Source organism: Chlorocebus sabaeus, chromosome 9, assembly GCF_047675955.1.
Source record: "Chlorocebus sabaeus isolate Y175 chromosome 9, mChlSab1.0.hap1, whole genome shotgun sequence".
In the NCBI taxonomy this organism is placed as follows: Eukaryota; Metazoa; Chordata; class Mammalia; order Primates; family Cercopithecidae; genus Chlorocebus; species Chlorocebus sabaeus.
This window is the reverse complement of record NC_132912.1, coordinates 91,594,677-91,609,980: the sequence shown is the minus strand read 5'-3', so window position 1 is coordinate 91,609,980 and position 15,304 is coordinate 91,594,677. Positions and strand designations below refer to the sequence as shown.

General features: G+C 38.0%; 1 protein-coding gene across 1 annotated transcript in view; it reads right to left on the bottom strand.

Annotated features, from left to right (window-relative positions):
* Positions 1-274: 274 nt before the first annotated feature.
* LIPK (lipase family member K) overlaps positions 275-15,304 on the bottom strand; it is a 40,828-nt gene continuing 25,798 nt past the window's right edge. The window contains exons 8-10 of the mRNA XM_007963477.3: positions 13,862-13,933; positions 10,470-10,541; positions 275-1,350 (exon numbers count right to left, since the gene is read on the bottom strand). Coding sequence (XP_007961668.3) covers positions 1,111-1,350; positions 10,470-10,541; positions 13,862-13,933 — 384 coding nt within the window. The 3' untranslated portion in view covers positions 275-1,110. The remainder of the gene's footprint in view (positions 1,351-10,469; positions 10,542-13,861; positions 13,934-15,304) is intronic.

Genomic DNA, 15,304 nt, shown 5'->3' with positions numbered 1-15,304 from the left:
ATATATAATTTTATTATAACAGATAACATCATATGCAGTATATTACATATTTATTATACATCATTATCTAATCTTTAATACATCACAATTATATTTTAATATATTGTATATAATATAATTATAAATTATATATCATGTTATATAATTAATATAATCAAATATATAATTAATGTAATTGTTATACAATAATAAATAGTAGTAGTAGTTTACTATTGCTGATAACAAATTACCACAAACTTAGCAGTTTAAAACAATATACATTTATTATCTCACGTTTCTGTGGGTCAGTAGTCCAGACATGGAATAACTGGGTCCTCTGCTCAGGATCTCCCCAGGTTACCATCAAGGTGTTGACCAGGATGCTCACGCAATGGAGGGTTACTAGGGAAGAATGGGCTTCCAAGTTTATTCAGGTTTGGGCAGAGTTCATTTTCTTGTGGTTATGTGACTGAAGGCCTTGGTGTTTTGCTGTTTTATCAGCTGAAGGCCACCCTCAGGTTCTAAAAGCTATACTCAGTTCCTTGTAAGGCAGTTTTCTCAACATATCTGTTTATTCCATCAAGCTAACAAGGAGAATCGTTTGCTCCAATCTGCTAAGATGACGTGCAGTGGCGTGATCTTTGCTCACTGCAACCTCTGCCTCCTGGGTTTAAGTGATTCCCCTGCCTCAGCCTTACAAGAAGCTGGGATTACAGGTGTGTGCCACCATATCCAGCTAATTTTTGTATTATTAGTAAAGACAGGGTTTCACCATGTTGGCCAGGCTGGCCTGGAACTCCTGACCTCAAGTGCTCCTCCAGCCTCAGCCTCCCAAAGTTCTGGGATTACAGGCGTGAGCCCCCAAGCCTGGCCAACTTCTTGTATAATGTAATCAGGATTGACATCTTATCACCTTTGCCATATGACATAACCTAATCAAGGGTGTGACATCTTACACCTTTGCCAGTTCTGTTGACTTGAACAAAGTCTCATATCCCACCCACGTTGAAGGGGAGGAGATTATACAAAGGCATAGATACTAGAAGATGGAAATCACTGGGGATCATTCTGGTGTCTGTTCATCTCATTATTATTATGAAAATCCACTTGCTTAGAGAAAGAAAAGTACATTTAATTTTGTAAATATGCCTCCATCAATCTAATTAGGTCTTGATAAATTTCCTGAGGTGCATCCTCTCCAAGGTAAAAATCCACATGATTGTAGTGTGGAATCAGCTTGTAATAAATAAGGTTGGCAATTTGAGGAAGTAAATTTTTGACATCCTTGGGATCAGCCACAATATCCTGTCCACCATTCCATACTGCTGTTGGAACTTCCATCTTAGTAATGTTGTATAAAGGAGGTGTAAGCTAAATGTAATAAAAGAGAGAGAAAAAAGTTTTTTACAGAAAATTACATTATAGAAGTAACATTAACTATCAGCTGTTGAGCAAGTTCTTTAAATGCTACAAGTGTACACTTAGTTTACACTTAATGGTATATAACCATTAAAATGTTAAAAATACTTGAAACCACTTTTGTGCACTAATATGAATTGTGAATTGAAAAAACAATGATTGTATTTCTGACTTGCACGTTTGGGAAAATAACAAAAGATTCTAGAGGAAGAGGTTCTTTTTTCCATGGGGGATCATCTTTCTAGTCAGCATTTGATCTCAGAATGTGACCTTTTCAAGCAAAGTGTTGGATAGGATAAGTATCCTTTCTCCTAGGCAAAATCTGGACTCAGTGGCATTATTAATATTTGGGAATCAGCAGACTCTTCAGGGAGCATTGTGACCAATGCATGAAAGACATTTGAAGTATGATGTTAAAAAGGAGTCAGTCTGTTACAAATAACTAGTGACTATAGTACTCTATAAACTCTCAACAAATTCTCCCTTACTGCTTCTTTCTTATATTGATTCAACACAATCTCTGGTCCAGGTAACCAGGTCTGGCCAGTTCGTCCTCCATTCTTCAGGCCACAGTGATTGTATGAGAGATAGGCATGTGACTAAAACTGGGCCAGAGGCCTCTCTAGAACGCTTTGCCATAGCCATTGAGAATATAGTATCTTTTGGTGGAGGTTGGGGTGAGGGGGCCATTGGAAAAACTATATGAACTAAGTATATCTAGTCACCATTGTTTCCTCACCAGAGACGACCGTATTCTGAAATAGTGTGTGTGTGGCATATCCCCACCCCACTCCATCACGTACATCTAACTACTGCAGCTGTGGAGAAAAGTCAGATATTTCACAAGAGTTAGAATTGAGTTATACATTTTCATTATTATAGTTGTTATAGTAGTTGTTATGGTGACATTAAAAATTCCCACATTAAAAAATTTTGGCTGGGCATGGTGGCTCAAGTGTGTAATCCCAGTACTTTGAGAAGCTGAAGCAAGAGAATCGCTTGAGCCCAGGAGTTCAAGATCAGCCTTCAAAACATAGTGAGACCCTGACTTTATTTTTAAAGGTAAAAAAAAAGAAAGAAAAGAATTTTTTTTCCCCAAATTTCTACATCCTAGATTTGAAAAACCCAAGTATCATTGAAGACTACTTTTTCAGTTTAAGCTCAGTCTATCGGCAAGAAGCCAAAATCATTATTGGATTTCCTCACACACTTGGAAATAAAATAACAATAACAACAATACACATTTCCCTTTAATATAAAACTTTCTCTAAAAGTTTTCAAAGATCTGGTGATGCACCAGATCTAAAGTAGTACTGTTTGCTAGGGAATGGTGTGCCCTGGCAGATACTACTACTTCCTAAAAATGATACTTCTTACTTATATATTTAATGTTCCAAATAATGGTATTTTTTAAAGTGGCTAGTAAATGACATCCTAAAGAACTATTAGGCAGTCTTAGTTATTAAACATAGATAAGAAGTCAGAGAATATACTTTAAAAACAAACATGTTTTTTGTTTGTTATTTGTTTTTGTTTTTTTGAGAAGGAATAAGTATAGTGGAGAAGACTAGACTTCAAATCCAGGAATCCTAGGTCATATTCTGGTTGATTTTTTTCCCCTTCCAACTTTTATTTTAGATTTAGGGGGTACATGTGCAGGCTTGTTACCTAAGTAAATTGTACATCATGGAGATTTGGCTTACAAATGATTTTGTCATCCAGGTAATGAGCACAGTACCCAATAGGCAGTTTTTCAATCCTCACTCTCCTCCCAGCCTCCATCCTCAAGCATGCCCCAGTATCTATTGTTCCCCACTTTGTGTAAACTCAGTGTTTAGCCCCCACTTATAAGTGAGAGCATGTGATATTTGGTTTTCTGTTCCTGTGTTAATTTACTTAGGATAATGGCCTTCACCTACATTCACATTGCTGCAAAGCACATTATTTCATTCTTTTCCATGGCTGCATAGTATTCCATGGTGTATATGTACCACATTTTCTTTATTCGGTTCACCTCTTATGGGCATCTAGATTCCATGTCTTTGCTATTGTGAATGGTGCCACAATGAAATATGTGTACATGTGTCTTTTTGATAGAACAATTTATATTCCTTTGAGTATATACCTAGTAATGGGATTTGTAAGTCAAATCACAGTTCTGTTTTAAGTTCTTTGAGAAATTGTCACATTGCTTTCCACAATAGCTGAATTAATTTATATTCCCACCAGCGGTGTATGTGCATTCTCTTTCTCTACAACCTCACTAACATCTGTTATTTTTTGACTTTTAAATAATAGCCATTCTGACTGGTGTAAGATGGTATCTCATCATGGTTTTGATTTTCATTTCTCTAATGATTATTGATATTGACCATTTTTCATATGCTTATTGGATGCATGTATGCCTTCTTTTGAGAAGTGTTTGTTCATGTACTTTGCTCACTTTTTAATGGTGTTGTTTGGTTTTTGCTTGTTTGCTGAAGTTTCTTATAGATTTTGGATATTAGATCTTATAGGTTTTGGATATTAGATCTTTGTCAAATGCATAATTTGAAAATATTTTCTCTTTTTCTTAGGTTGTCTGCTTACTCTAATAGTTTCTTTTGCTATTCAAAAGCTCTTTAATTTAATTAGGTTCCACTGGTCAACTTTTTGTTGTTGTTGTTGCAATTACTTTTGGCATCTTTATCATGAAATTTTTGCCAGGTCCTATGTCTAGAATGGTACTTCCTAGGTTTTCTTTTAGGGTTTTTACAGTTGTAGGTTATACATTTAAGTCTTTAATCCATCTTGAGTTAATTTTTGTATATGGTAAAAAGAAGGAGTCCAGTTTCAATCTTCTGCATATGGCTAGCCAGTTATCTCAGCACCAATTATTGAATAGACGGTCCTTTCCCCATTGCTTGTTATTGTCAACTTTGTTGAAAATCAAATGATTGTAGGTGTTCAACTTTATTTCTGGGTTCTCTAACCTGTTCTATTGGTCTACGTATCTGTTTTTGTACCAATACCATGCTGTTTTGGTTACTGTAAACTTGTAGTATAGTTTGAAGTCAAGTAATGCCTCCAACTTTGCTCTTTTTGTTTAGGATTGCCTTGGCTATTCAGGCTTCTTTTGGGTTTCATATGAATTTTAAAATAGTTTTTCTAATTCTATGTCAGTTGTCATTTGTAGTTTGATAGGAATAGCATTGAATCTGTAAATTGATTTGGACAGTATGGCCATTTTAATGATATTGATTCTTCCTATCCATGGACATGGAATGTTTTTCCATTTGTATCATCTCTGATTTCTTTGAGCAGTGTTTTAAAGTTCTCATTGTAGAGATCTTTCATTTCCCTGATTAGCTGTATTCACATTTTATTCTTTTTGTGGCTATTGTGATTGGGATTATGTTTTTGACTTGGCTCCCAGCTTGGACATTGTTACTGATTTTGGTATGTTGATTTTGTATCCTAAAACGTTACTGAAGTTATTTATCAGTGTAAGGAGCTTATAGAATGAGACTGTGGGGTTTTTTAGATATAGAATCACATCATCCATGAAAAGAGGTAGTTTGACTTCCTCTCTTCCTATTTGGATGCCATTTATTTCTTTCTCTTGTGTGATTGCTCTGGCTAGGACTTCCAGTACTATGTTCAATAGAAGTAGTGACAGTGGACATTCTTGTCTTGTTTCAGTTCTCAAGGGGAATGCTTCAAGCTTTTGCCTATTCAGTATTATGTTGGCCGTGGGTTTGTTATAAATGGCACTTAATATTATTATTTTCTTTTTTTTTTTTTTTTTTTTTTTTTGAGACAGAGTCTTGCTCTGTTGCTTAGGCTGGAGTGCAATGGCATAATTTCGGCTCACTGCAACCTCTGCCTCCTGGGTTTAAGCTATTCTGGTGCCTCAGCCTCCCAAGTAGCTGGAATTACAGGTACCTGCCACTATACCCAGCTAATTTTTGTATTTTTAATAGAGATGGGGTTTCACCATGTTGGCCAGGCTAGTCTCAAACTTCTGACCTCAAGTGGTCCGCCCGCCTCAGACGGGATACAGGTGCAGAATGTGCAGGTTTGTTACATAGGTGTACATGTGCCATGGTGGTTTGATGCTCCTATTGACTCATCCTCTAAGTTCCCTTCCCTCACCATCCAACCCTCAACAGGCCCTGGTGTGTGTTGTTCCCCTGTCTGTGTCCATGTGTTCTTATTGTTCAACTCCCACTTATGAGTAAGAACATGTGGTATTTGATATTCTGTTCCTGTGTTAGTTTGCTGAGGATGATGGCTTCCAGCTGCATCCGTGTCCGTGCAAAGGACATTATCTCATTGGCTGCATAGTACTATGACTGCATAGTATTCCATGGTGTATGTGTACTACATTTTCTTCATCCAGTCTGTTATTGATTGGCATTTGGGTTGGTTCCATGTCTTTGTTATTGTAAACAGTGCTGCAGTAAACATACATGTGCATGTATCTTTATAGTAGAATGATTTAGATTCCTTTGGGTATATACCCAGTAATGAGATTGTGGGGTCAAATGGTATTTTTGATTCTAGATCCTTGAGGAATAGCCATGCTAACTTCCACAATGGTTGAATTAATTCACATTCCCACCAACAGTGTAAAAGTGTTCCTATTTCTTCACAGCCTTGCCAGCATCTATTGTTTCCTGACTTTTTAATAATCACCATTCTGACTGGCATGAGATGGTATCTCATTGTGGTTTTGATTTGCATTTCTCTGATGATCAGTGATGTTGAGCTTTTTTTCATATGTTTGTTGGGATGGCTCTTATTATTTTGAGGTAAGTCTCTTTGATGCTTAGTTTGTTGAGGGTTTTTAACGTGAAGGGATGTTGAATTTTCTTAAGAGTCTTTGCTGTGTCTATTGAGATAATCTTGTGGTTTTTGTTTTTATTTCTGTTTATGTGATGCCTCAAACGTATTGATTTGCATATTTTGGACCAACTTTGCAACCCAGGAATAAAGCCTACTTGATTGTTGTGGACTAGCTTTTTGATGTGTTGCTGTATTAGGTTCACTAGTATTTCATTGACAATTTTTGCATATATATTTATCAGGGATATTGGCCTGAAGTTTTCTTTATTTGTTGTGTTTCTGCCAGATTTTGGCATCAGAATGATGGATGCTGGCTTCAAAAAATGAGTTATAGAAAAGCCCCTCCTCCTTGATTTTTTGGAATTATTTCAGTAAGATTGGCACCAGCTCTTCTTACATGTATAGTAAAATTCGACTGTAATTCATTCTGGTCCAGGGCTTTTTCTGGTTGGTAGTGTTTTAGTAACAATTCAATTTTGGAACTTGTTATTGATCTGTTTATGGTTTCAATTGCTTCCTGATATAATCTTTGGAGGTGTTATGCTTCCCGAAATTTATGCATTTCTTCTAGATTTTCCAGTTTGTGTGTGTAGAGGTGATAATGATAGTCTCTGAGGAATTATTGTGTATCTGTGGGGTGGTGGTAATGTCCCCATTGTCATTTCTGACTGTGTTTATTTGAATCTTCTCTCTTTGTTAGTCTAGCTAGCAGTCTATCAATTTTATTTATTCTGTCAAGGAACCAACTTGTGATTTTGTTGATCTTTTGTGTGTTTCTTTGCATCTCAATTTCATTCAGTTAAGCCGTGATTTTGGTTATTTTTTCTTCTGCTAGCTCTGGAGTTGGTTTGCTCTTGTTTTTCTAGTTTCTCTAGGTGTGATGTTAGGTTGTTAATTTGAGATATTTCTAACTTTTTGACGTGGGTGTTTAGCACTATAAGCTTTCCTCTTAATACTCCTTTAGCTGTGTCCCAGAGATTCTGGTATATCGTATCTTTGTTTTCATTAGTTTCAAAAAAATTCTTGATTTCTGCCTGTATTTCATTATTTACCCAAAAGTCATTCAGGAGAAGGTTGTCTACTTTCCTTATAATTGCATGGTTTTGATGGATTGTCTTCATATTGGTTTCTACTTTTATTGTACTGTGATTCATGAGTGTACATGGTATAATTTCAGTTTTTGTTTAATTTGTTGAGAATTGCTTTATGTTTGAGTGTGTGGTCGATTTTAGAGTGTGTGCCATGTGCACATGAGAAGAGTATGTATTCTGCTGTTGTTGGGTAGAATGTTCTCCAGATGTCTGCTCAGTCTATTTGGTTAGGTGTCAAGTTTAGGTTCCAAATATCTTTGTTAGTTTTCTGCATCGAAGATCTGTCTAGTACTGTTAGTGGGGTGTTGAAGTCTCTCACTATTGTCATGTGATTATCTAAGTCTCTTTGTAGGTCTCTAAGGCCTTGTTTTATGAATCTAGGTGCTTCTGTCTTGGGTGCGTATATATTTAGGATAGTTGTCTTCTTGTTAAATTCAACCTTTTATCATTATTTAATGCCCTTCTCTGTTCTTTTTGATAATTGTTTATTTAAATTCTGTTTTGTCTAAAGCAAGATTAGCAACCCCTGGTCTTTTTTCTTTTCCATTTGTTTGATAGATATTTCTCCCTCCCTTTTCTTTGAGCCTATGAGTTTCATTGCATGCAAGATGGGTCTCATGTAGGTAGCATACAGTTAGGTCTTGCTTCTTTATGCAATTTGCAATTCTTTGCATTTTAAATGAGGCATTTAGCCTGTTTACGTTCAAGGTTAATATTGATATATGTAGATTTGATCCTGTCATTGTGGTGTTAGCTGGTTGTTATGTAGGCTTGATTGTATAGCTGCTTTCTAGTGTCAATGGTCTATGTATTTAAGTGTGCTTTTGTAGTATCTGGTAACAGTCTTTCATTTCCATGTTTAGCATTCCATTAAGGACCTCTTGGAAGGCAGGTCTGGTGGTAATAAATTCTCTTAGCAATTTTGCCTGAAAAATATTTTATATCTTCTTCACTTATAAAGCTTAGTTTGTCTGTATGTGAAATTCTTAGTTGGAATTTCTTTTCTTTAAGGCTGTTGAATACAAGCCCCTAATCTCTTCTGGCTTGTAGGGTTTCTGCTGAAAGGTCTACAGTTAGCCTGATGAGGTTCCCTTTGTAACTGCCCTTTCTCTCTAGCTGCCTTTAATATTTTTTCTTTCACACAGACCTTGGAGAATCTGATGACTGTGTGTCTTGGGGATGGTTGTCTTATATACTATCTTGCAGGGGTTCTCTGAATTTCCCAAATTTAAATGTTGACCTCTCCAGTGAGGTTAGGGAAATTTTCATGGACAATATCATCAAATATGTTTTCCAAGTTACTTGCTCCCTCTCCCTCTCTTTCAGGAATGCCAGAGAGCTATAGGTTTGGTGTCTTTACATAATCCCATATTTTCTCCAGATTTTGTTCATTTTTTAAATTCTTTTTCTTTATTTTTGTCTGATTGGGTTCACTGAAATAACCAGTCATCAATCTCTGAGATTTTTTCCTAAAATTCTGCCATACTATTCTGCCATTAATACTTCTGATTATATTATGAAATTGCTATAGTGAGTTTCCCAGCTCTATCATATCAATTTGGTTATTTCTTAAAATGGCTGTTTCATCTTTCAGCTGTTAAATTATTTTACTGGATTCCTTAGATTCCTTGGACTGAGTTTCAATTTTCTCCTGAATTTCAATGATCTCTGTTGCTATCCAGATTCTGAACTGTGTATCTGTCATTTCAGTCATTTCCATTTGGTTAAGAACCATTGCTAGAAAAGTAGTGTGGTCATTTAGAGGTCATTTGCCTTTTCAAATTTCCAGAGTTCTTGCACTGATTCCTTCTCAACTGTTTTGGCTGATATTCCTTTAATCTTTGAAGTTGCTGTCCTTTGGATGAGGCTTTTTGCTCTTACATTCTTTGAAGCCCTTGATATAAGTTGTGTTTAGTTGACTGGCTTCATTTCTGAATGACTTCAGGGTGCCAGGGTTCAGCTCAGCACTCCTGGGCTGTGTGCTATAACCTTGGTAGGTGGGACCATGTGCAAAGCTTTGCTCTCTGGCCGCTACTGTACTGGAGAGGCTGAGATGTTCCTCATATACTGGCAACAACACTCTGATGGGAGGCGGGGCAAAAGCACTTCATCGTAGCAGTGGTGGTGGTAAGGTTTGCACACATGCATGCTTGCAAAGCAGTCATGGGAGACTGCAAGTATGTTCACATTGGTAGGGGCCCATCTGCAAAAGCTCTCCTATGGCTAGACAGAATCTGCCAGTGAAGGAGGTATGGCAGTGACCACTGGGGAAGCACCCTGGTTGGGCATGTGAGGCTGTGCTGCAAGCCAGGCAGGAAACCTGAGAGAGGCCAGCAGACAGGGATGTGCTGAGATCACACTGGCCCCGTCCCATGGGTAAGATAGCCCTGTTCTGTTTAGGTTCAACAGTCAACAAAGGCCAATGCCACCTAGAGGAGCTTGGCGAGCCTTGGGGAATGGATGTCCCTGGCTCTATTTCACTGCAACTCTTCCTGCACCAAACCCTCTTGGCTTTGCACAGGCGAGAGTCCTGTCCCTGCCAACTCTCCAAGCATCTCGGCCTACTAGCTCAAATGTCTATAGGGGTTGTGGGTGTCCTGCAGCTATGTCCATAGTAAGAATGGGCCATTGCACTCCTATTTAACTCACCTCTTCCCCAGGAGCTACTCAGGGCCTGGAATGAGTCCTGGTGCTCAGCAACCCCGTGCAGGCTTCCCAGAATCCTCCCTCTAGCCCAGGCTCAGCATCCTACCTCCATTCACTCTCAATGCCTTTCTTCTGAAGATCTGCTCAGAGTGTTCCAATCTTCTTGATGGTCTTGTCTCTTAATGGGAGAAGCTCTTCCTGGCTGTGTCTAGTTGCCCATCTTGAGCCCCTCTCTCTGGTTGTTTACTAGCTGAATAACTCTGGTAATTTACCTACCCTCTCTGAACCTCTGAAAAAAATAGGGATAATAATATTTACTTTGCAATGTCCTTGTAAGAATTAGAAATAATGATGTGGCACATGGCAAGAACCCAATAAGCAGCTTGTGAGAACAGCAATAAGCAATATCCAGTGTGGTAAATGGAAGTGGCAGGTGCTTAATGAGTGGATACTATTTTTGTTAGTTCATTTACAGCATGGAACTGATTATGAGGATTATTTTTGTACCTGGTGAAAGTGCATCATGTTCTGATCAGAGTTTCCCCAATCAAAAGCTTGGAGCTGACCAGAATTAACAGCCTAAAATAAAATAAACACATTAAAATAATATAAGAAAATAGTGTACATTTAAAGACAGTACAGAAGAAATATACAAAGAAGATTAACATTATGCCCCACTCTTTAGAAACATAAGCTAAATTTCAATAAAGATTAAGAAAATAAGTAATAAAAAATGATAACTGTTACCGTAATTCACAGAATTGGTACAATCTTTTACTTGTTCCTGTATCTTTCCAATGAAAATCATCAGATTTTTTCATTTAAATCCAATGCCTTTAAATGTTATCATGCTACACACAGAAATATTTTTTAAAGATGCAGAATTGAATGATTCTTGAATATCTTTGCTTCAGGAATTTTAATAATTTTTTAAAGGCATCAACTACAAATTTCTTAAATTTAAAAATTACTGCTATTGTTATTATACAACTTTGTACTTTGTCCTCAGGATGTGGTCTAAGCTGTTATGATTATATTCCCTATCCTTAAACATTGTTTTCACTATTAAAAGAAATATTCACCCACTGAGCTTCCCCAGTTCTGTGTGAGGTACATGGCTGCTGTCTGCCTCCCATATGCCAGGGCAAGCCACCTGCTGTGATGTGCATAACGTAGCCATGGGCTGACTGAGACACTGTGCATGACTCCTTTTGCATTTTGGTATTGAAACTTCAAATATTAGAATATAAGGACATTCATACATACAGCATTTCATTTTTCTGTTATTTGCCACCCACGAAGGATTGATGAGGCAGATAACTTTGACATTTATGTCAAGCACTTCCTTAAATTATTCTCAGACTCTTCTGTGTTTTTCTTTCTTAGCTTGAATCTCAGATATTTTTCCCACTTACTAATTTAGTCCTGATTTTTAGTTTAAAATTATTCCCATCATGATTTTTATTCAGAGAGGCAGCAGTCTGCTGCTGTTGAAATTCTGCAAGCTTTTAGAAATGGGAGGCAATAGGATGTAGTACTTAGGAACTTGGGCTCTAGGATCAAATCTGGTGATTTGGTTTGGCTCTGTGTCCCCACCCAAATCTCATCTCTAATTGTAACCCCCCACGTGTCAGAGGAGGGGCCTAGTGGGGGTGTCCCCACCCAAATCTCATCTCTAATTGTAACCCCCACGTGTCAGGGAGGGGCCTAGTAGGAGGTGACTGAATCATGGGGGCGGGATTCCCCTTTGTTGTTCTCGTGATACCGAGTGAGTTCTTACAAGATCTGGTTGTTTGAAAGTGTGTGGCACCTCCCGCTTTGTGCTGTCTGTCTCCTGCACCGCCATGGTAAGATGTGCTTGCTTCCTCTTTGCTTTCCGCGGTGATAGTAAGTTTCCTGAGGCCTCCTAGCCATGCTTCCTGTACAACCTGTGGAGCTGTGAGTCTATCAAACCTCTTGTCTTCATAAATTACCCAGTCTCAGGTAGTTCTTTATAGCAGTGTGAAAGACACTAATACAACTTGTTTGTATCCAGGCTTAATAGACTACTGAATCTGTGATTCAAAGCAAGATATTTGTGAAATGAGAATGATAGTAACACTATTTCTTAGGATTGTGAAGATTATGGTAACATCTATAAAGCATGTAGCACCTACTAATACCCAACAAACGGCTTTTTTTCACTAGGATTACTACCATCATCATGATCATCACTTTTGCCTTAGCTGGCTATGTAACTTATAACCAAATATTTACCATGCCCCCACCATCCCCACTTATTTCTATCCTGAAGAGGACTCTCTGTCAAAGGGGAAAAGTTATTCTTAAGTGAAGTCAATTGTAAAATGTATAAGGAATAGGCAGCCATACGCAGTGCTCACGCCTATAATCCCAGCACTCTGGGAGGCTGAGGTGGGAAGACTGCTTGAGTCCAGGAGTCGAAGACCAGCCTAAGCAACAAAACAAGACCTCATCTTTGTACAAAGAATCAAAAGTTATCCGGGCATGGTGGTGCATGCCTATGGTGCCAGCTACTCAGGAAGCTGAGATGGGAGGATTGCTTAAACCCAGCATGTCAAGGCTACAGTGAGCCATGATTGTACCACTGTACTCCAGCCTGGGTAAAATGATAGTACCACTGTATGCTTTTTTTGAGACCCTGTCTCAAAAAATAAATAAATAACATGCTATGATATTTGTAGAGTGGGAGGATATCAATGCCTTTACTAAAAAGTTGTCATAATAATTCAGTGAGACTGAATAAAATCACATGTATGAGCAGCAAGAAGAGCATATATTAAGTGCTCAATAACTGTGAAATTAAACATGTACTACCTGGAAGGCCATGCTCATAAGAGGACTTATCTGTCTCCTCATCAGCAGGAAGCCCTATATCCTGAACATCTTTCTTCTTAAAGGAACTTGAAGCCTTATATCCTGGAGGTCAAACTCTTCCAAGTATTTCAGAAATTCTCACCTAGTATTTCAGGCTATCTATAGTACTGATTGTCTAAAACAGGGAGCAAATTTGTTAGGGTATATATTAAAATACAAATTCGGGGGGGGTCTCAGATATATTAAACCTTTAAGAAGACACCAACCCTCTCCCCGTCATAGAATTATTTATATTTTGTTCACTTTTCAAAAGGCGTTGTGACTGCCATCAGCCAAGAATAAAGGCAAATATTACATAATAAACAAACGAATGTGCGTGCACATGTGTGTGCATGCACACACAAAGACACACACACACAAGGCTCAGAAAGTCAGACCAATTGAATTAGACTTATCTCTGAGCTTTCTGTATATTGAGTAATAAAATAAAACAAATAAAACTTTAACTGAGGGTAAAAACATAAGCCATAAATCCATTTTAATTCTTCCCTAGCTTTCAATTTGCTCTGAATAAAGCATCGTTTCCACATTCTCAAATGCCCCATATATTGATTGGAGGATGAACAGCTCTTTCTGGAATAAGATGCATCATTTCATATAAAGTTCTATTAGAGCTGATGACTTTCTGAAAGAGGAAATAAAAGCCTTCCCTTGAAATGCAGTTTGGAATCATCTAAGGATCAGAACTCAGTCAGAATATCTGAGAACCATGCTCAAAACCCAGACACTGAGGACAAGGAGAAGAAGTGGGAATGAAGTAAATAAAAATGAAGAGTTGATGCTGATTCCAAAAACATCAATGTGACAGTGGCAGGTGCCTGCAGAACCCTGCAGTGAGCTCTCTGAGAGCACTCCTTGAGGGTCTTGCAGAGGTATGTGTGCATCACGCAGGAATAAGACAGAGGTATGTGTGCATCATGCAGGAATAAGACAGAGGTATGTGTGCATCACGCAGGAATAAGACAGAGGTATGTGTGCATCAAGCAGGAATAAGAAGCACGTACCTGGGCCCAGTGCAGCATATTCTGAACAGATGTTCCCGCAGGGTTGTGTGACAAGTAAACATCCAAGCGACTCTGCAAAGAGATGACTTCTCATTTAAAGGCTAATCGTATCATCATACCACAAGTAAACATTTGAGAGAAATTTAAAAAGTTTCTTCTTTTCCTCTTTTCCCTTTCTTTATTTCTTTTTTTATTTTTATTTTTGAGATGGGGTCTCACTCTGTTGCCCAGGCTGGAGTGCAGTGGTGCGATCTTGGCTCACTGCAGGCTCCACCTCCTGGGTTCCATTCTCCTGCCTCAACCTCCTGAGTAGCTGGGACTACAGGCGTGCACCACCACGCCCAGCTAATTTTGTTTTTGTATTTTTAGTAGAGACGGGGTTTCACCATGTCAGCCAGGATAGTCTTGATCTCCTTTTGGCCTCCCCAAAGTGCTGGGATTACAGGCGTGAGCCACCGCGCCCAGCCTCTTTTCCCTTTCTTTAAGGAAAAAACATGTACCATATAATCTGAAGACATATTAACCAAAGAAGCCCATCTTAGAAGAACTTTTTCCTCCATCGACTCTGTCCTGTCCTCAAACCTACAGGGGGATTCCCACTGGGCAAAGACAAAAGGACATCTTTTTCCAGACTCAACTCCCATAAGTTCAAGGGTATAGGAGATTAAAGGATAAAAACCCCAGTGATCTTCTCCTTCACCCCATGTTAAGTCCCAAAGGACATTCAAAGAGAGCTGTTGACCCTAAGGCGCTAATAATAGATCTGAATGTTACCTTTTGTTTTCTGAATTTTAAAATGTGGTAAATATTCTACAGGACTCTGAAAGTTTGTGTGGCAGAATTAATTCAGTCGGTTTATTTAGATATCTTATGGATAAACAACTACACACACACACAAGAACAAAAACAAAACACACACACAAACTCTTGATTCTCTCATATTTTCAACTGCATTGTTTTTAAAATAAAAAGAGTTATTTTCAACCAAAGTAAGCGTCAGAAACATCTTAGGGCTTTAAAAATATTTTAACCTACTCATTAAGCTATCCAAATGTACTGAATACAAATCAAAATCTCAAAGGTTGAGTTCTGGACATGTGTATTTTTCCAAAGTTCCACCAATATTACTTATGCACCCCTGGTTATGGTTCTTTGAAACAAATGTCTGTGAAGGTGCTGTAATATTCTGTAAGCCTTGCTTTTTGGCAGAAAGACAAAAGGTGATCTTTAAAAAGGTGTCCTTATGGACAGCAAGGGCCAAAGAATAGTCAAGGGTGTTATTTTGTGATGTCTTTCTTTACCAAACTCTTAGGATATGCTGAGAGGGTGCTTTTAAAATACATTCTTTTGTGTTTGTTTCAAGGTCTTTTTACTCAGCTCTATCTACATGATATGCTTTCACCTATATATATCCTTGCATCTAAGTGATAGGCAAGCATAGTT